Genomic DNA, 19,626 nt, shown 5'->3' on the forward strand with positions numbered 1-19,626 from the left:
AAAAATTGATTTTGTAATCCATATTGGTTCTTTTGCATTTTTATTTTAGCAATTGAGATTCCAGCAGATATTGTTTACAAGCATATATGCAACTTATTAACCTAGAGATTTGTTAAAATAAAAACAATTATTAAAAAGCTGTCCTGCAGAAGACATTCCAATCCTTTAAGGATTTAAGGAATAGAATTGCATTTCAGCATTAAATTTAGCTTAAATGTGGAAAGCTAATAAAGTACACTGCACTGTTTAGAGGAGAAAAGCAGGATAAAAATATGACAATGTCCTTAATACTTTATAGTATTTACAGAAGTTGGCTTATATATATGAAGCCTCTTTTCTTATATGTATATTATATTGAAATCATATTGAACAGCTCTCACTCAAGAAACTCCAATTTATTTTCCACAACTTGTAAAAATGTAGTCTGTGTTTCAGCAGCTTATCTTTGAAGAAACCCAGTGCTTTGTGAACTTCTTAGCCTTTTGCTTTTCCATTTCACCTGGTAGGAAAGAAAAATATTTTTTAAGTAACAGCTGCTGCCAGGCCCCTTCCAAATTGTTTATGAAAGAAGCACCAATCTGCCCCTTCACCTCTGGGTTGAGACAGCTACAGCAGCTGAGTACACTAAGTAAGGCAGATAGTTTTTGGCTTAAGTCTCACATCGACTTATCCACAGCACTAGGCGCGATATCATTCTCTACCTTAGGAGGCCTGTTTGATCTCGCTAATAATACCAACAAACAAGGTGCTTTGAGCTCCATGCTCAGGACTATATCAACCCTTATTTTATTTATATTAACATGGCCAGCCAATCTCCCACAAACAAGAAAGCAAACTTCTTTAGGAACATAGAAAGCTGACTTGTCTACCAAGATGAACCACTGCTGTCTAGTTCAGTATTGTTTACACTGACTAACAGCTCTTCTGGGGTTTCAGGCTTTCCCCCACGTATCTTGAAATACTGGGAACTGCAAATCATGTGTGCTACCACTGAGCTAATTACACTTCAGTATAAAAAATACTGTAAGCACACAAGTTTATTTCTGGCTGGGTTTTCTGCTTTTTTATAAATAAAAAAAAACATGTCCTTTAAAGATGGGTCAGTGTCAACCCTGACACTTACAAGCACTGTCCCAGGAAGAAAACCTCCTTTACATCGCTCCTACATAACAAACAGCTCCATGGGGATTGTATCCATACCACATCTTCATTACCCACATAAGATGCACATTCAAAAAAGAAAAAACACTTACCCCAAGACTTATTCACAAACTGGAATGCAGCTTTTTTAACATCACTTCTCTTGTTTTGAACAGAAAAATACTGGTTTGCTGAAAAGACAAAGAGTCAATTAGCATAAGCTACATGTATAACTCTACAAATGTGTTAAGCAAAGGCCACTGTACCTGTTGTTCGGTGGCAACCTCTTCCATAGAGGTGTTTTTGTAGGAAGTCTTTGGCCACTTGCTGCTGCTTGTTGGTTAAATCCTGATCTTTTAGCTGCACAGCCATATAGCTTTCTTGGAGCCTAATGATAAAATGATACTTAGTTCTCTGTAATGTAACTTCTCTTACTAGAGCAGACCTACATAAAGAAAGTTTTAGTCAAATGATTTCCAACTTCCCTTTTTTCCTAGTAATCTAATGTATGTGATCAAGTTCTCATACATAAAGCTACTGTATTTTTCGCCCTATAGGACGCACTTTTCCCCCTCAAAAAATGAAGGGGAAATGTGTGTGCGTCCTATGGGGCGAATGCAGGCTTTCGCTGAAGCCTGGAGAGCGAGAGGGGTCGGTGCGCACAGACCCCTCTCGCTCTCCAGGCTTCGCGGACCTCTCCGCAAGTGGCGGGAGCGCTACCCCTGCTTGCGGAGAGTTGCCTGCATGCCGAAGCCTGCGCGCGCTGAGATCAGCGCGTCCAGGCTTCGGACCTCTCCGCAAGCAGCGGGAGCCAGCCCTGGGCTCCCACGGCTTGCAGAGAGCTGCCTGTTTGGGGACTGGGGTCGGGGGAAGCTCGGGCCTCCCCCGCCCCAGCCCCGCGCCTGGGGGGGAAATAATTTTTTTCCCTTTATTCCCCCCCCCCCAAAAAAAAACCTAGGTGCGTCCTATAGGGCGAAAAATACGGTAATTTAAGTGACAAGTCAAAAATACCTAACAGGTATTGAGGTTATTACTTAGTGGGCAGTCCTACTTTGCGTACTATAGACAGTCTTCACAGGATACTGTTGCAAGTACAGAAGCTGTCTCTAAGCTTGGCTTTGTATTAACATGGAGATGTCTTTTGTGAAAACATACACTGTCACACGTGGCAGCATATTTTAAAGCTTGCATGATTTTAGAAATGGCTTGTGGGGGGCTATAATATTACAACTAAAACCTTAATTTATCAAAATAAAATTAAATAACTCCTCAGCTTCACTAATAATAATTCAGGCTTGTTCAAAATGAACGATGCTAATTCATCAACAGTATAAAAACCTATCGGGGCTATAAACTTTCCTAAGTAAATAAATGAAAGATGCCTTATATCAGTACTATCTATTGTGACTGGCTGTGGGTCTCCAGGATCAGATTTTTTAAAAGACAATTGTAGTAATAAAACCCAGGATCGTCCTCAAGCCAAGCACAGCCGTTTCCTGAGTCTTACTGAACGAATGGACAGAAGTAGCCAAATCTTGTACATGGAGAATCCTGCAATACAACTGACATGCAACAGTATCTGTGTACAGTACTTTAAGCGGCTGGATCTGAGATTTTGTGGTTATTTGGAGCAATAAGAACATCATATGCACTTGCAGAACAGAATAAATGGGCTTTTCTTACAACACTATGACATGTAAGAATCGCTCAGCCATACCTAGTTGCCAAGTTTTCTTCACTGTCTTCCTCTGTATCTTTTTGGCCATTCTCACTTTCAGAATCATCTTCAACATTCTGACCTATAAAAATAATGGAAACTTTCATTGAAACGTTACACGTCCATGGATACCATGCAGGACTATACAGTGGTACCTCAGGTTACATACACTTCAGGTTATATACGCTTCAGGTTACAGACTCCACTAACCCAGAAATAGTGCTTCAGGTTAAGAACTTTGCTTCAGGATGAGAACAGAAATCATGTTCTAGCAGTGTGGCGGCAGCAGGAGGCCCCATTAGCTAAAGTGGTGCTTCAGGTTAAGAACAGTTTCAGGTTAAGTATGGACCTCCAGAAAGAATTAAGTACTTAACCTGAGGTACCACTGTAATACTTTTCAACTAGTTGCAAACCATTCCAGTAGTTTTTTTAGCCTCTTTAGCAACTAAACAATTCACAAATGTATGTGGTAAAAGAAAGAATGACCACTGTTATCAGACAAACAGGTGCAGGTAATTGGGGACCCAGCACATTTATGATGAATATGTGAATTAAAGAACAAAGTTTACAGCACGAATGCATTTTGTGAGAAGTGAAAGTATCTCAAACTATAAGATTAATGAACAACACAAAAATAGTTATCATGGTCATTATTATAATAGTCATAATATTGTATGGGCATTGTCAAGTAGATCCTAATATTTATGGCATGATACAAAGTACATAATAAACGCAATGTAATCTTGGACAGAATCGTACACATACCTTGCTCTTGCATGGCAGATGGCTGATTTTTGCTAAGGAGAAATTAACATTGGAAGATATTTTGATGAATTATTCACAAATACAAAAATGGCACATTCATATGGAACCTATTAAAATACGCACAGCAATTACTGTTAATAGCTGTGCTTACCTATCATGAATATAATAGCAAAACTAAGATAGGAAGGCTTCTGTAAGCGCCCAGTAACTCAGCTTTCCAATTCCCTTACTATTTAAGACACATTTTTAAAGGTAGGGCATACACCAGCTGCATATTATGACACTTGATTCATGCACTGCTCTCCCCATTCTGGCCATTGGTGTTGGTTGGAAATTATAAATCCATCAGTGTAGGTGGGGGTTAGTCATTTATGGGTATTGCAGCCAAAGGAAGCATACAACCCAATCTCACTGAAATGCTTATTGGAGCTCCAGAACATACTTTGCTTACCTAGTCTGTGTTGATGATGCCAACTCCTCCAACACATTTTCAGGAAGCAGCTTTCTTTTCTAAAAGAAACCAACATTAGCAAATTATTAAGCAACAGCTGTTATTAAGCTAGCCCTCTGACAATGCTAGCAGTAATGGTATACCACACCTAGCTGACAGTTGAGTGGAAAGTTTGGTATCTAACCATGCATTAATTTGGGAAAGGGATAAATAGGCTTTGCCCTGATATCTCATTTGGTCATTATGATTTTGTGACTAAATGACCAATGAGCTGGGCTATGTACAAGATCTTTAGTTAGGTTCAGTATATCCCAGATTAAACTTCCAGACAAGTCTTGCCATGGGAAAAGGGAACAGGACACTTTGTAACTTTTCAGAGGCATCTCATTGGCTGCTGTTTAAGGACACTGAACTAGATCGAGCTTTTGTCTGACCCAGAATGGTAGAGCTTAAGTCTTTAAGCTTGCATATTTATATCCTGCCTCCACTTTGTTCATGGGTCCTTATAAAACCATACAAACAGGAACCACGTAGGTTGGAAAAGTGTTACTACTCTGAGCAAAACAGTCTATGCTGTACCCAAGATGCGCACTGTGGTAAGTTGCAACAAGCAAAGGGTGGGGCTAGGATTAAAAATACATTAAAAAGTATAGTGAAATAGTTTACCTCAATAGACTGCAGTCATTAAGATAAAAAGTGGTGCAAAACTGAGTATGTGTGATATTTCACTTACATTTAAAAACATTTGGGAACTCTAGAAAATTAGTTTGTAGATAACATTTGTATATTACACATGTAAATCCCTCACACAGGTATCTGCAAAATAACACACTGGGACTGAATTTTGATGTTATTCATGGTGATTCTCAGTCTTATGGTGTGCAACTGCAGGGGCAGTATGGTACAACTGCTAAACATTTTCAGAGCGTGGAAATTTGCTGGGCATGAAAAATAAAACAACTTCAACATTACCTTTTGTTCCTTAAATAGTTCTTCTTTCTGTCGTCTCTTTTCTTTTAAGGTAGCCTTTTCTCTAAGTAAATAAATAATAGGATGTTGTTTATGAAGAGAAGACATGGGCACAAGAAAAATCAATGTGTATTTACAGTCAAGTGTGAGTGCTTGTTCCAAGTGCTATCAACAACGTTAAGAGAAACTAGCTAAGAAGTGCAGTCAGGGGAAAAGAAGGATGTGTTCTCACAATGGCCACAATTGTCTATGTTTAGAAGAGAGGAGGGAACACACTTAATGATTACGTGAACATAGTAAATTGTCCTTATAATATGAATGACTGAAAATTTACTTTCAGTAGACAGCATTATATTGTCAAATCTACCAAGAAAAATCTCTAATACATTCCCTTAGTTTTGGACTAAGATGTTGTGTTATTATTATTATATCATTTGAAGATCTCACGGTAGTTCACAAGATAAAAAAATACAGGGTAAAAGCACAAAATAGTTGAAACAAGACAAGACCCCCCCCCCAAAACACATTTAAAAGGCCGTAGAAAATTCATCAGCCAGAGGCCTGGTGGAAGAGGATTAGGGGGCCGCAGCAGAAAAGCCCTCATGGTCCAGGTCAGTTTATGTGGGGAGAGGTGGTCCTTGAGGAACTGCAGAACTGAACCGTATAGGATAGAATGAAGAATATTCAAGCGTTTCTCCAGGTGGAACCACACTACCAAATCCTGGCTCTTGTTTGTCTGAAGAACTGATACTCTCTTCTCTCTAGCATGCAGCAAACTCTTCTCCCAGCAAACCCCACCTACTATTTTCCTACCGAAGTAAGGGATACTTTCTCACAGCTGAGGCCTATCATGGTCAAATTCGACCTTTTACGCAAAGGCCATTTACAACACTAGAAAGGGACGAAGACATGGGGATAATAAGAGAAAGAACGCAGCAGCTCCTTGAAGCCCAACATGCAGCTACGTCAGCTTCTCTCTTTGGTTCTGGCGCCTCAGTTCTGCCGAATGGCTCAATTTCCCCACAGAAAGGCTCTTGGCGCTGCCTCTCCCCCCCCCCCGCCCCATAGGAGGAGGAGGGAGGGCAGGCGCCGGTCAACCCCCGCCCTTCCTCGCCACGACGAGGCTGACCCCCGAAGCGCAAGGCGTCGTTCTAGGCGCGGGATGGAGGAGTCCCACGCCGAGCTTTACCTGCGCACGCGCTCCCCCGCCAACCGGCGCGCCTCCTCGGCCGCGGCGCGCGCGCTCTCGAAGGTCACCTCCTCGGGAGCCTCGTCACTCTCCTCGTCCTCTTCGGAGGAAGCGGCGGCGGCGGCGGCGGCGGCGGCGGCAGCCTCCGCAGCGACTCTTTTCCTAGCCATCGAGCGAGTGCTCCGCGCCATCATCTTTCTCCACTCCTCGAACTTCCGGTTGATCTGCGTCCCTTTGACCCGGAAGCAGCCTTGCGGAGCGTGGACTTGCTAGAGCGGACTCGGCGCGCGAAAATAAGCTTCCGGGCAGGCGGCGTTGGCCGAGCGGCGAGGTTCCGAGGGCGTTGGAGTTGCCAGTCGAAGCCAAAATAAGGCGATTAGCAGGGATGTTGTTCTTCCCTCGCTCGCCCTCAAGGGATGGCAACACAGTAATATATCTGTTGCTCTTTCCAGCTTGGTTCTTATTTCTTGTGGAAACGTGATTTTTTTTAAACCGCGACAGTTGCAACGTTGCTGCAGTCAGTTACTGGATCGGGGCGGGTTTTGCTGCAGCTTAAGGAAAGTTTGCACTGAGGATTTTATAAGTAAAGCAAACTAGCCTCGACTCTTTAATTTGCAACGTTAAGGCTGAGTTTGCACAGCGAAGCGATCATAATCCCCTCTCAGCACAAGCTTCCCCCCACCCTGAAGTACAGGTGTATTTAACAGTTTGCACCGGGATTGTTACAGCAAATGCCCCACCCCAACACACATGCCCACACAACAGGACCCATGTTAGACAGAACAGAAAGTGCTATTTGTTGCCAGTTCATGCTTCTGGATGGACACCCTGTTGTCCAGTCACAGCTACGCTTAAAGCTTGGATTCCGCCTCTGGACAGGGAAAATGCAGGAAGAGGTGAAAGGGGCAGTCTGAGTTCCATACGCAGCAACCAAGGGATTCAGTCAATTAGATACCAGTGATTCTGTTTTCGGATTAATACATAGTTTATTTTCTTTTGTGAAAGAACAGTACAAATCACATACATAATTTCCCCTCACATTGTTAGGGCATAAGGCGTCTGCGCAGCAGAAACCACTCCATTTCTCATCCGCTGCCAAAGATTCCAATATCCAGAATGAAACTGCGCTTAGGCACTAGCCCAAAGAAACATGTGGCAAAAGCATATACTAAAACAACACAAGCCTATCCATGCTTACCCAAATGTAAATTCCATTGTTTGCTCCTATATAACCATGTAGAATGCTGCCCAAATTGTTACATTTTTAAAAGGCGCTAGTCCAGTGCCCTTCTACAGCTTTCACTGCAAGAAGCTGCCATCTAACATTTCTTCAACATGATTGTTCTAAGATTGAGGGTGGTGCACATCTTTGAGCACCAAACTGTCATGAATGCACCATGTGCAAGGCTATACTCCTTTCTCATTCTGCCAGATGGTGCCAGCATAAGGCCTGCTGACTTCCCCTTCTAGGCCATTTGTTTATGGGTATTGGGGGATGTTAGTTTAAACTGACTTCAAATTTTGAGAGCTCATATTCCTTGCAGCTCTAGAAACTTTGCTCATGACAAAGCCTCTTACAATTAATGGATAATTATAATATATGTGAAGCACACTGATTACTCCAAAATTCTTCTATATATTATATATTAATATTAAATTATAAAAAGGAAACTGCCAACCCATATTATAATCAAAAAGTTGGAAGTTCTGTTTCACAGTAACTCAGCATTGAGTTCTATTACATTTCCCAGTTAACTGATGTTTTATCATCGTTGAGAGGAAGTGCAAACATGGTTAGTGTGGTATCTAATGCAGCACTAATTATATAATGAGATCTGTTAATACATATTGATGTTTTGATAGGAAAACTGCTTTGGAACAAAACGGACCAAACATTGGTTTATCTTATCTTAGTGACTTAGAACAGTAGACAAAATAAGTAAAAGACTAATAAAACAAACCCACAGATACATTCATATAAGTCCAAGAGCGAGAAGAAATTAAGCATGTATACTTTGCACATGGATGCTGCTACCTATGTTCCTTTAATTATTTTCTCACACTGATCACCATATAGAAATGTACACCATCCTGGAAGTAAACCTTTTAAGAAGATTGCACTGCTTCATGAAAAAGACCACCTTGTTTACTATTTTCCTACAAAAACTGGAGTGTAGACTATATGAAAAGCTGTCATTTGCCCCATTTGCTTACTCATACCTTTCTCAGAATTTTACAGTTGGTTTATAAAATTATTTTGTGTAGTCACAAAGACGTGTAAGGTCATGATGAAGTCCCTCCCCATTATGATTTGCCAAATATGTAGCCTAATATTTCAGGGCACAAATGTCTTCTTTTGAACTGTTGGCATTTTTATGCTCTCATTTCACATAAATCGTTTTTGTCTAACAAAAATGTAACCGCTTATCCAATGACCATGACAACTCTTTTGCTTTGCTCATTCTTGTAACCAACTGGAAAATCATGATCTATTTTCTTCCGTGTCACCCTTAAATCCTATTGCTCACTTGCAGGCACAATGTTTTCTACAAGTCCCACGTTTCTCTTATGCTTGCACCCTGCTAAATGAGCAGCTGGGTTTTCTTCTTCTGTGTTGCTGATAAATGTTCATGAGATTATCTCAGTTTCATGGCGTGCAAGTGCTGGGGGCAGCGTGGTTCCACAGGGACCTGAGAAATGAAACCTGAAACAGAATCAGGATATAAATAGTATTTAATCAAATATAATTGTACTTTGGCAAATAATTCCAAAACCCTAACCCTAAACAAATATCAGAACATTGTTAGTCCTTTTACCTATCCCCCCTTCCATAAACCAGTAAATCTTTTACATTTGTTTGATATCCCATTTATTTCTATGGAGTTTAAGAAGTTTAATGGCAAATTTGCTGGTCTACAGATTAGGCTGCAAGTGAGAAAATTGCATTGCCTTTGGTAGCAAACATTTTAGATACGGCAGGTTTTACATTTTAATTAATTCTGCAGATAATGGCATTTACTAGTTCTAAAGAATATTAGGGTGCTACCTGAACCTATCTGTGGCCGGGGTGCTTTGCATGTTGAATTCTGCAACTGCCACTCCTCTGGCAGATACCTGGGGAGCAAACATAGCAGCAGGATATACTATAGAGGACGTTCCAACCTGAGAAAGAGAAGAAAATGCAGTGGTTCATAAGCATTAACCTAGCTGCCCAAAACTTTGGCTTGGTGCAGCTATCAAATTTTTCAACCAGACATTGGGAGCGCCCTACAGGCTCCTCCCCATGCACCACCCTTTCCAACATTAATCATACTATAGCTTGAGGACTGCACTGATCTTTTTAAAAAAGGGTTTGTATACCAGCTGCGGGACACGGGTGGTGCTGTGGTCTAAACCACAGAGCCTAGGGCTTGCCGATGAGAAGGTTGGCGGTTCGAATCCCCGCGACGGGGTGAGCTCCTATTGATCCTGCTCACCTAGCAGTTCGAAAGCACGTCAAGTGCAAGTAGATAAATAGGTACCACTCCGGTGGGAAGGTAAACGGCGTTTCCGTGCGCTGCTCTGGTTCGCCAGCTCCCTCGGCCAATAAAGCAAGATGAGCGCCACAACCCCAGAGTTGTCCGCGACTGGACCCAACGGTCAGAGGTCCCTTTACCTTTACCTATGACTACTATTACCTCATTGCAGACATATCAGGTTGGATCAAAGATTAGCAGAGTTTAGGATGTTTCTGTGTGCCCTTAAAATAAGTATTGTGGGTAATGTAAAATAAGTTATACATATGCCACTGAAAGCTACTGATATGTGATAACCTGCCAATTCTTCTGTAAATTTCAAAATATGACAAGAGCCTCAATGCAAAGGGAACTTCACATGCAAAGGGAACTTCATATTTATTGGTAATTAATTTCCTTTTGCAATCACCACAAGTTTAAACTCTGTTGAAGCTTGTTATTTTAATACAATGAATGCTTTAAGGAGATATGATCATTCGTTGACAATATTTGAGCCATCAACTGAACAACTCAATTGGACCACTCAAATGCCCAACCTTGTGCTATGTGAAAATATTGACATTTCATCTCTGTTATATTTGACAGTTAACTTCATGAATCCTTTCCTGGGAAGCATGAGCCAATAGTAAGTTATAGGCTCTAACAAATTAAAGACAAAGAAACAGAACAAAAATCACTTACCACCAAACAAAGATCACAAATCTCAAGTTCTTTTTCAACCTCTGTAAGAATATCAGAATCCAAAGTTTCTCCGAACCATACAACGTGAGGGCGCAAGAGGCCATTGCATTCTTCACACCTGCCAAGAAAAATTATGGGGATATATATTAGACTGACACAAAGCTGGGAAGAAAGCAAAGGAATTAAAAATCTTCATCTAGTTTATTACAAATTCTGCTGCAATATGTTAAGTAACAGAACATCTCCTTTGCATGCAATTTTTGAATGCTTCAGCAGCTCAACACTCACCGAGGAAGATGTTCTACAGGAATCTGGCTGTCCTCAGCATCTGGATCTGGAGCACTATAAATGCAAATAAAGACTGTGAACATTGCAAGTGTAATAATAATAATAATCACATGGGGTGGAACTCAATGTCATGCTCTTCCAATTCTTTTTTCTGTGCGAGCACCACAGCTTGCGAGATGGAACAATCCCCCTCTCCTGCCCCCCTGCACTGTTCTGGGGGTTCTCCCAACCTTCCAAGAGACAATTTGGGGGGGCACGCAAAGCCCCATATGCAAGCAGAAATAATTGTTCAAGGCTTCTGCTGATGGGCCTGGTTAGGAAAATCCTGCTCATCAAGTGGTATTCAATGCTGGTCCTACTCAGAGCAGACTACTTAAACTCTATTACTGGGATCCAGACTGGTGTGAAAGGCAGCTCTACTCTTGAGCAGGACAGGAGCTTTTAATCATTCCCTTTAAGCATCAGCCCCCACACCTGCAGGGGGAAAAACCCCTTCCAAAGGTTGAAGGGCCCTCTGGATCAGTACCCTATGAAGTATGCTGTATCTCATCTACTGAATGTTCACCTAATCTGACAGGAGAAAATGTCTACATTAGGAGCCAACAGACACAAACTGTAGGTAACACAGCACAGATCCATTACCCTTTCCCATCCAAAGCAGGACAGATTGGACTCTTGTGATTTGCTGTCACAGTTCCACAACTGGTGCATCGGGTTTTGAATAAGCTACCTGTAAATAACAATCCCATATTTTAAACATGGACTTGACAGTTGATAATACAAAACTTCTAACACATCATACCAGCAGTGTGATTCTCATACATCTTACAAGAACTGAAAATAGCCTAATTCAGCACTTTGAGCCTGGAAGAATATTATAAAGCATTTATTAGTGAAACAACCTACTGGCTAGCCAAAGTAGACTATTGAAATGTTTAAGCAACAGGAGCTGCAAAAATGCAAGCCCAAATAAATATCATATGTTAATAATTTTCACCATTTCCCAAGTAACTATTTGTTCCTCAGACTACAAGTCATATACACAGATACTGTATAATTCTACAAAGTACATAGTCAACAGCAGATTTAGTGAGGCTACTTTTCTAGATTCTAAAAATCATGCCTTGTAGAAGCAACAAACAAACTTCTTAAAAGAAGCGAATTAAATACTACAGCCAGAATCTGCAGAATTCCATTCCTAAAGCAAAAAGGTAAAGGTAGCCCTGCCCGTCAGGGCCAGTCGTGACCGACTCTAGGGTTGCGTGCTCATCTCGCTCAAGAGGCCGGGAGCCAGCGCTGTCCGAAGACACTTCCGGGTCACGTGGCCAGCGTGACGAAGCTGCATCTGGCAAGCCAGCACCAGCGCCGCACACGGAAACGCCGTTTACCTTCCTGCTAGAAAGCGGTCCCTATTTCTATACTTGCACTTAGGGGTGCTTTCGAACTGCTAGGTGGGCAGGAGCTGGGACCGAACGACGGGAGCTCACCCCGCCGCGGGGATTCGAACCGCCGACCTTTCGATCAGCAAGTCCTAGGCTCTGTGGTGTAACCCACAGCGCCACCCGCGTCCCATTTATTCCTAAAGCAGGGGCACTGCCCATCCTTCAAGAATAGCTCAGTCGGACAAAGGATGTTTCACTGGGAAAGGGAAACACCTCAACATGCTAGTACATATATGAAAGGCTGTGTATGACCTTCTGGCCCTGATTTGTTTACTAATTTAGTTTCTACCCTCTATGGTAATTTCTAATGTGCCTTTCAAGGCTGATTTACACATTATACAGGAGAACTATTATTGAATTCCCCAGTGTTTTCTTTTTTAATGAAATGCAGCCATGCAGTTTCCCAATTTGATTAAAGCAGCATTTCTGCTTAATACTTCCTCCAACACAACAAATATCGTTTCCCAATCAAAACCCCTCCTCTGCTTTTAATTCAGTAAAGGAAAAACACGGGTACAATTCTTCGCTATCACATGTTTACCCTCAGTCTTCCAGCTGCAATTAAGCAAGTTCCATCTTGTGCATGCCTTCAAAGAAACCTGAGAGAGGAAATAGGAGGGAAAATGTCCCATCGTAGCTAATTCTCAGGTCTTTAATTTCCATGTCTTTATGATTGGAAATATCAACAAACATCTTATAAAGGATAGCTGAATGAGATATCTGTAACACACTGCTGGGGATTCCTTACCATGGATTTCTAAGAGGTGCTTTGTTCCTGCTTTTCTGTGGAGCTCATCAATGTTCTGCGTGATAACCACAACACTCCTTCCTTGCTTGCTTAGCCTGGCCTCACACTCTGCTATGGCAGTGTGTGCGGGGTTTGGATGTTTACTCATCATAAGCTCTCTACGGTAATGGTAGAATTCCCACACCCTAGAGGGATTCCTTGCAAAAGCCTCTGGAGTAGCCAGTTCCTGTGGGGTAGAGGGGGAGGAATCATTTGTTGCTTTGTCAATAGAACGCCCATACCTGATTATAAAGCCTCACATTCATTTGCAAGCAGCCATAAGCACAATATTTGGCATTTATATACTGTGTTTCAGTGTGTTCAGTACTTCACAGACAACAATGGAGTAATCTAGATCGAGGTAAGTCTTTTGGGTGGTATTAAGTTATACTCGGAGAAAACTCACTGAAATTAACAGACCTAACTTAGTTGTGTTCATTAATTTCATTGAATCTACTCAAGGGTAAAACTTAGATGAATGCCACCCTTTATTTGCTTTATATCACACACAATAACAAAGCAGAAACTCAATTGAACAATATAAAACACGGGATCAGAACACTACTTAACAATTCAGAACTGAGAAGCCAATCAATAGGGCTTTCTTACAATGCAAGATTTAGATCAGAGTGTCGCTATAACACTGAAATGCATTCAGCTTCACAAAATCCCCTCCAGTTTTTCTGCCACTGTAAATATAACCACTTTGTACGGTAACTACTTTGTCTTTTATCTAACATGCCAACCAAAATCAATCCCTAGCTTGGCCAATATAAAGACTGCCAGTTTCTATTAATTTCTGCTCGCTGCCTATCTGGAAATCTGTGTGTTTTGTTTAAGGCGTGGGACCGATTTGGACCGCAGCCAGACTTTACATTCTTAAAAATGGGTTGTAGCCAATTGTTTCTTTATCCCAGAATCCTAGGTGTATAACCTGATATCTAGAAAACACCTAGCACAGAGCTTTCCAAACTGTGTGTCGCGTCATGTTAGTGTGTTGGCTGCAGTGTGTAGGTGTGTCCCACGAACGCTCCCTGTACTCTTATAGTAAAGCTGAATTACTGTGTCACAAAATGATGCATGTCTAAAAAGTGTGTCACCAATATGAAGTTTGAAAAGCTCTGACCTAGCAGATACTTATTTAGCCTGAAATCACCATTTTGGAACCAAGTCTACAAGATGACTTTATAGCTACAATATCCAACCTTAACTAAGCCATAGTTTGGTTAACCATGTTGTGCAAACCCGGCCAGTATCTCCGAGCCTTAACTACCTCCTAGGGTTGTTGTGAGGATGAAATGAGGAAGGGAAGGACCATATACAATACCTTGGGCTCCCTGACGAAAAGGAGAGAAATAAACATTTTAATAAACAAATAAAACTATGTCCTTAAAGGTAAAGGTAAAGGTACCCCTGCCCGTACGGGCCAGTCTTGACAGACTCTGGGGTTGTGCGCCCATCTCACTTAAGAGGCCAGGGGCCAGCGCTGTCCGGAGACACTTCCGGGTCACGTGGCCAGCGTGACATCGCTGCTCTGGCCAGAGCCAGAGCCGCACACGGAAACGCCGTTTACCTTCCCGCTGGTAAGTGGTCCCTATTTATCTACTTGCACCCGGAGGTGCTTTCGAACTGCTAGGTTGGCAGGCGCTGGGACCGAGCAGCGGGAGCGCACCCCGCCGCAGGGATTCGAACCGCCGACCTTTCGATCGGCAAGCCCTAGGCGCTGAAGCTTTAACCCACAGCGCCACCTGCGTCCCTGTAGCGCCACCTGCGTCCCTGTCGCAAAACTATGTCCTTACATTCCCTCAAAGCTACTAGGGTTGCAGTCCTATGCTTATTTGGGAGCAAATCTCATTAAACTCAGCAGGGTTTAGTTATGAGTAAATATGTGTAGAATTGCACTTGAAGGCTATTACGTTGCAGTATTTAGCATCCTGGGGGGAAAACGGGTCAGTAGCACACACCTGAGCTTGCCATTTCCTCCAGTAGCCCCCTGCACCTCGGAAGGTTGGAACACCACTCTCAGCACTGACACCAGCCCCTGTAATAATAGCTATATGCTTTGCTTTAGCAAATACTTCTCGAAAATCAGCCATACCTTTAAAAAAAGAGAGAGAAGATGAAAAAGTCAGATTTATTTCTAAATGACACATTTTAAGCACATACAAAAGCTATTTTTTATCTGAAAGTGGAAAACCAAAGTTTGACACTCCTCAGCTTTAAAGATGTCTGGAATGGATGACCTGGACAAATCAGTCTCTCTGAGCTTGACTAGTTTTGCCTGTGCTTAAATTTTGTATCTTAAAACTTCTGCAGACTACAATCAGAAGACATGTCTGACACAAAATTATGTTTACGTGTTGACCCTGGAAACATTTAAGAGTTTGATGAGTCCTAAGATGGAGGGTTTTTTTAAAAGCAAAACTGTAGCGCATGAATAATTTCATTCATGACGCAACTCGGTGTACTGAAGTATATACCCTATTGATCTTTAAAGGTTAGCCAGTTCATGATTAAAAATTAAATAAAATGGAATGCATGCTTTGCTTTATGAGGCCTCCATTTCAGCTCATTAAGGAATCTTACATAGGAAAACTAGAAAGTGCTTAGAAACAAGACCTGACCTGCTGATATTCAAAACTGAAGTACTTGGTTATACAGACTCTTGTCTATACATAACAGAATACAACTTCTCATTTTATTTAAGGCATTTAAATGTAAAAAATAAGTTTTAAAAATGCAAGTTGTACAGGTGAGCTCCTTTGTGTGGATCTAACTATTTTAACTGATTTATTCTTGTAAAATTAGTGATGCCTTCTTAGGATCACATATTAGTGGCCTTCTGGGTTACCTCCCATTATGACTGCATTTCTATATTCATGGCTAACACAATGCAGTACAGTTTTAAGAAAAGCAGCAGGACCACAAATTATGTTGAACCATAAAAGCAAGACCAATCTCAAATGGATTTAGAAATAAAGAATCAGCAACTTACAGAATTTCCAGACATTGAAAAAACATAAGCTGTCTCACATTAGTAATATCCTGTTGCACATTATGAGGAACACAAATATTCTCCCTCCTCCATCTTTTTAATTTTTTTGTTATTAAATCTAGTTGGGCTCTAAAACCAGAAGAAAGCCCAGCTGTTGGGAAATATTTGTAAGGGAGAATTTTTCCTTTTACATAGTCTCCCTCACAATTACTCCCTTTTTCCACAGATGGACTTGAGGCACACACATTTGTAAAGACAGAATGCAGTTCTACTCTTAAACAGAAAGGTGAATAGATGTCTCCTTAATATCTCCTTAATGTCCCCTTGTATTTAATAAGCTACATTTTTAAAAATAGGAGTAATTAAACAAATATCATCTGTACAATCATCTTCACCAACATAGCTCTCCAAACCCAAGTGATTCAAATGGAAGGTTTCAAACTTTTAAGATTTCAAGATTCATTATTTACAACAGGAACAAAAATAATCAGTTCACAGAAATCATATTGTGTGTGGACACGAAAACAAATATACACCATGGGCAGAATCTTATCTTACTTGAACTTGGTCGGGCCATTTCAAAGCACGTCCTTTGTTTCTTGGAAGAAGGAGGTTTCAGTCCACAATATACTTGAGAAACCAGCCTTCTTGTGGTAAAGTGGAAAAGATTCATCAGGATTCCTTACGGTCCTAACATGGAAGAAAGTTAAATTAAAAAATCTGAATGTATTTAACAAGATGGCAAAGGAAACTCCATCTGCTGTCTGCCTCTGGAGTTATCTGGGACCCCACTTCCATTGTGATTAGTGTCCAGCTTCCTCATTGGGTTGTTTAAATACTTGCCACTGTGCTCAGAAAGAGAGAGCTGTTTCTGCAATGCACTTTAGCTTAGCAGCTGGAGACTTAGCTGAGGGAAGATTCTAACAGGAAGGCCAGCATGAGTGGTAGAAGAGCAACACTCATGGTACTGACAACTTCTTTAGGGCTAGAATGGGAAGAAAGAAGACTACCTACACTTCTGTATGTCTGTTGCTAGTTGCAATTGCTGCTAAATTGAAGCATGTGGACTTTGAATTGCAGGCCATAGCAGAGAGGCTCTGTTCTTTAACCTAGCCTTTGACAACAGTGGTGCCAAATTAACATTTTGTCCGCGAGTTCTTTAATCAATTTCACTCTGGGGCATGGATTAAACAAAGTATATGAGATGATTCTCAAGAGGTTTTCTACAACACAATACAGTATGTATTTTATATTCACTGGGACTATTAAAATTCCATTGTAAACAGGAATTCTCTTCTAGTCCTAAACTGCCTGTGTAAGCAAAGTTTTTAATTACATATACCTTTCAGCTGGATATTCTCCAGCCATATTTGCCACATTTCATAAAAACCAGGAGTTGCAATTTCCCTATCCTGATTGATTCACATAAAAAAACTCTACCAAGCTTCCTAACCTGATGTTCCCTTATCCCAGGAGAGAGATGCCTCGTTCTGGAAAACCTTGTCTATTGTCTGACGGCAATACTATTATGTACTGATTTATACAAGCTGCTAGAACATTTTAAAAACTATTAGTTGAGCCATTCAGTTCTCTCTAGGCTAGGCAAACTGGATCAAAACAAACCCTGAAGGTTTGCTTGCTACAAAGATCTCCAGCTAATGATACTTAGGATGCCAGATAGCATATAACAGATGAAAACAGTTTCACCATATTTAATAAAGTCTCATTCACCAGGACTTGGGCATTTCTGCTCTCAAAACATTATGCACTAAGTACAGAGCACTTTTAACAGTAGCAAGGTTACATCCCAAACAGTTTGTTTCAAGTTTAGGGTAGGGTGGGGGGAGGTACATGGCAGAGGCCAGAGTGGGGCGTATTCTGGACGTGAAACCACCTGAATTATTTGGAAGGCAGGATATAAAAACATAACGCTGCTAAGAAAAAAGAGAGCAATACCTGGAGATCCATGTTAGCACTGGTATGCTTGCCTCTGAAAATGGACCACAAAGACCTATGCTGAAATCCAGTCTCAACTGACTATGTATCGGGTTGGAAAAAACTCTATTTTGTACCTGTGCTAGTTTCCTTAGCTACATACACAAAACAGAAGTAACAGCACCTGGATCTGGTTTCTTTAGCTACATACACAAAACAGAAGTAACAGCACCTGGATCTGCAGAGCCAAGCCTACCAAGCCCTTTTTATTTTTACATAAGCACCCCTTTAAATTTAGGATCTATACAGCTGATGGACCCCTTTCCATGTAAAATGAGGAGAGGGGGTAAGGGGCGGGGACACAACGAGAAGCACCATGCCTTTTATGAGAGTAACTTCTGTTCCTGATGAAAGAGTGAAGGAAGAGGACTGGGGAAACCCCCCCCCCCACCGCCACACATTCAGGGGTGCCAACTTGAATAAAATATGGGGGGGGGAGGACAGGTAAGTCCCACTCCACATAATTTATTACATGACGTTGCGCGCGCGCGCGCGCACACACACACACACACACTATTGGAATGGCAATGCCCATCAACTTTAGGGGTGGGCAGCCCCCTCAAATATTAGGGGGGGGGGCGAAGGGACCTCAGGCCCTAGGGAGTATAGGCTCCTATACTCACAATGTGTGTGTATACAAACACACACACACACACACACACACGTATGCATATAGATACAAATATACATACACTTCCTGGTGGCTTCCGTGAATATCGGGGCGAGGAAAATTGTTTTCTCACATGTGTTTACTCCGCCCTGAAGGTTACTTACTTAAGGAACGGAGGGGAAAGGCGCGAGGCCCGCCGTCGCCACGGAGGGACAGGCAGCTGGCCGAGGAAAGCAGCCGAGAAGGCCTGAGACCCTCACCTGCGCCCCTCGCCCTCGGCCCGCCGCTGCTCACCACCGCCAGCCCCGCAACCCAGCCGCCCGCCTCGTGAGGTCCCGCCCCGCCAGGCCGAGCAGCAGGAACAGGAGCGACGACGACGGGCGAGGCGAGGCGGAGGGAGGAGAGAGGCCTGCGTGGAGCCCGGCACGTCGCCCTCTCCCGGCTCCGGGCCTGATGAGAGGTTACTATGGTGCCCGAGGCGTCGGGCGCTGCGGATGCAAAGCCCACCCGCCGCCTCCTCCTAATTGGCACGTATAAGGTTGCATTGGAAATCGCGTTAGAACTCGCTCCCAGAGGCTTTTGAAATCGATGTGTTTTACAGTTTAAAAAACACGTTTTACAATTACGTTGGAAACAAGCACGTTGTTATTATTAATCCTTATTTGTATACCGCCCTATACCGTGCAGGTCTCGGGGCGGTTGCAACATAAAATCACAATATAGAAACCAGCGAAATGCGTAGTTAAAGTTAAAACAAGAAACATGTCAATGAATAAACCACTCCCCAGCACATTTTTAAAGTTGTCACTCAGCCAAAAAGGCTTGGTTAAAGTTTATGCAAATATAGGGATTCATATTGCTTAGCTCAATACTGAAAGATTTACAGCTCGAATGTGTTGGTGAGCAGTTACATAGAAACTATTAAATTATTGGGAGGAGGAAGAGTTAAAAACAGGTATTAAACATATGATTAAAATCAACAATAGCTATAACTTCTACATGCGTGGGTAGACTAAACAAAAATGTTTAAAGTGGGCACGTAAAAGGTTACAGTGAAGATGCCTGCCTCATAACAACAATCC

At 42.0% G+C, this 19,626-nt stretch overlaps 2 protein-coding genes across 6 annotated transcripts; both read right to left on the bottom strand.

Moving 5' to 3' along the window:
- Positions 1-23: 23 nt before the first annotated feature.
- On the bottom strand, positions 24-6,461 carry NOL7 (nucleolar protein 7). 2 transcript variants are annotated; one of them, XM_079983891.1, is made up of 8 exons: positions 6,232-6,461; positions 5,046-5,106; positions 4,074-4,132; positions 3,623-3,654; positions 2,858-2,939; positions 1,407-1,528; positions 1,254-1,331; positions 24-499 (listed from the first exon to the last, which is right to left on the bottom strand). In XM_079983891.1, the coding sequence occupies exons 1-8, from the start codon at positions 6,423-6,425 to the stop codon at positions 432-434; spliced, it is 696 nt and encodes a 231-aa protein (XP_079840017.1). In that variant the 5' UTR covers positions 6,426-6,461; the 3' UTR covers positions 24-431. The 2 variants fall into 2 exon arrangements, with proteins under 2 accessions (XP_079840017.1, XP_079840018.1); XM_079983892.1 differs by lacking the exon at positions 6,232-6,461 and adding an exon at positions 5,871-5,909 and having other exon boundaries at positions 5,046-5,207.
- Positions 6,462-7,192: 731 nt separating this feature from the next.
- On the bottom strand, positions 7,193-18,963 carry SIRT5 (sirtuin 5). Of its 4 annotated transcripts, none has more exons than XM_079983822.1 (9): positions 18,839-18,963; positions 16,498-16,629; positions 14,909-15,042; positions 12,906-13,131; positions 11,358-11,445; positions 10,716-10,769; positions 10,428-10,545; positions 9,278-9,393; positions 7,193-8,935 (listed from the first exon to the last, which is right to left on the bottom strand). In XM_079983822.1, exons 2-9 carry the CDS (start codon positions 16,610-16,612, stop codon positions 8,860-8,862), a joined length of 927 nt encoding a protein of 308 aa, XP_079839948.1. In that variant the 5' UTR covers positions 16,613-16,629; positions 18,839-18,963; the 3' UTR covers positions 7,193-8,859. The 4 variants fall into 4 exon arrangements, with proteins under 4 accessions (XP_079839948.1, XP_079839949.1, XP_079839951.1 ...); XM_079983823.1 differs by lacking the exon at positions 18,839-18,963 and adding an exon at positions 18,627-18,779; XM_079983825.1 differs by lacking the exon at positions 18,839-18,963 and adding an exon at positions 18,709-18,733.
- Positions 18,964-19,626: the final 663 nt, after the last annotated feature.

Source organism: Podarcis cretensis, assembly GCF_951804945.1.
Source record: "Podarcis cretensis genome assembly, chromosome: 7".
In the NCBI taxonomy this organism is placed as follows: domain Eukaryota; kingdom Metazoa; phylum Chordata; class Lepidosauria; order Squamata; family Lacertidae; genus Podarcis; species Podarcis cretensis.

Bases quoted from the DNA above. Each gene is read 5' to 3' on its own strand.
- NOL7 (XM_079983891.1), bottom strand. From the start codon at position 6,425: ATGATGGCGCGGAGCACTCGCTCGATGGCTAGGAAAAGAGTCGCTGCG. The intron at 2,940-3,622 runs GTATGTGTACGA...TTATTTTTATAG, and splicing joins ATCTGCCATGCAAGAGCAAG to GTCAGAATGTTGAAGATGAT. The intron at 1,529-2,857 runs GTATGGCTGAGC...TTTTATCATTAG, and splicing joins GAAGAAAACTTGGCAACTAG to GCTCCAAGAAAGCTATATGG.
- SIRT5 (XM_079983822.1), bottom strand. From the start codon at position 16,612: ATGAATCTTTTCCACTTTACCACAAGAAGGCTGGTTTCTCAAGTATAT. The intron at 10,546-10,715 runs GTGAGTGTTGAG...TTTTCTTGGCAG, and splicing joins CCTGTAGAACATCTTCCTCG to GTGTGAAGAATGCAATGGCC. The intron at 8,936-9,277 runs GTAGCACCCTAA...ATTCTGTTTCAG, and splicing joins CCGGCCACAGATAGGTTCAG to GTTTCATTTCTCAGGTCCCT.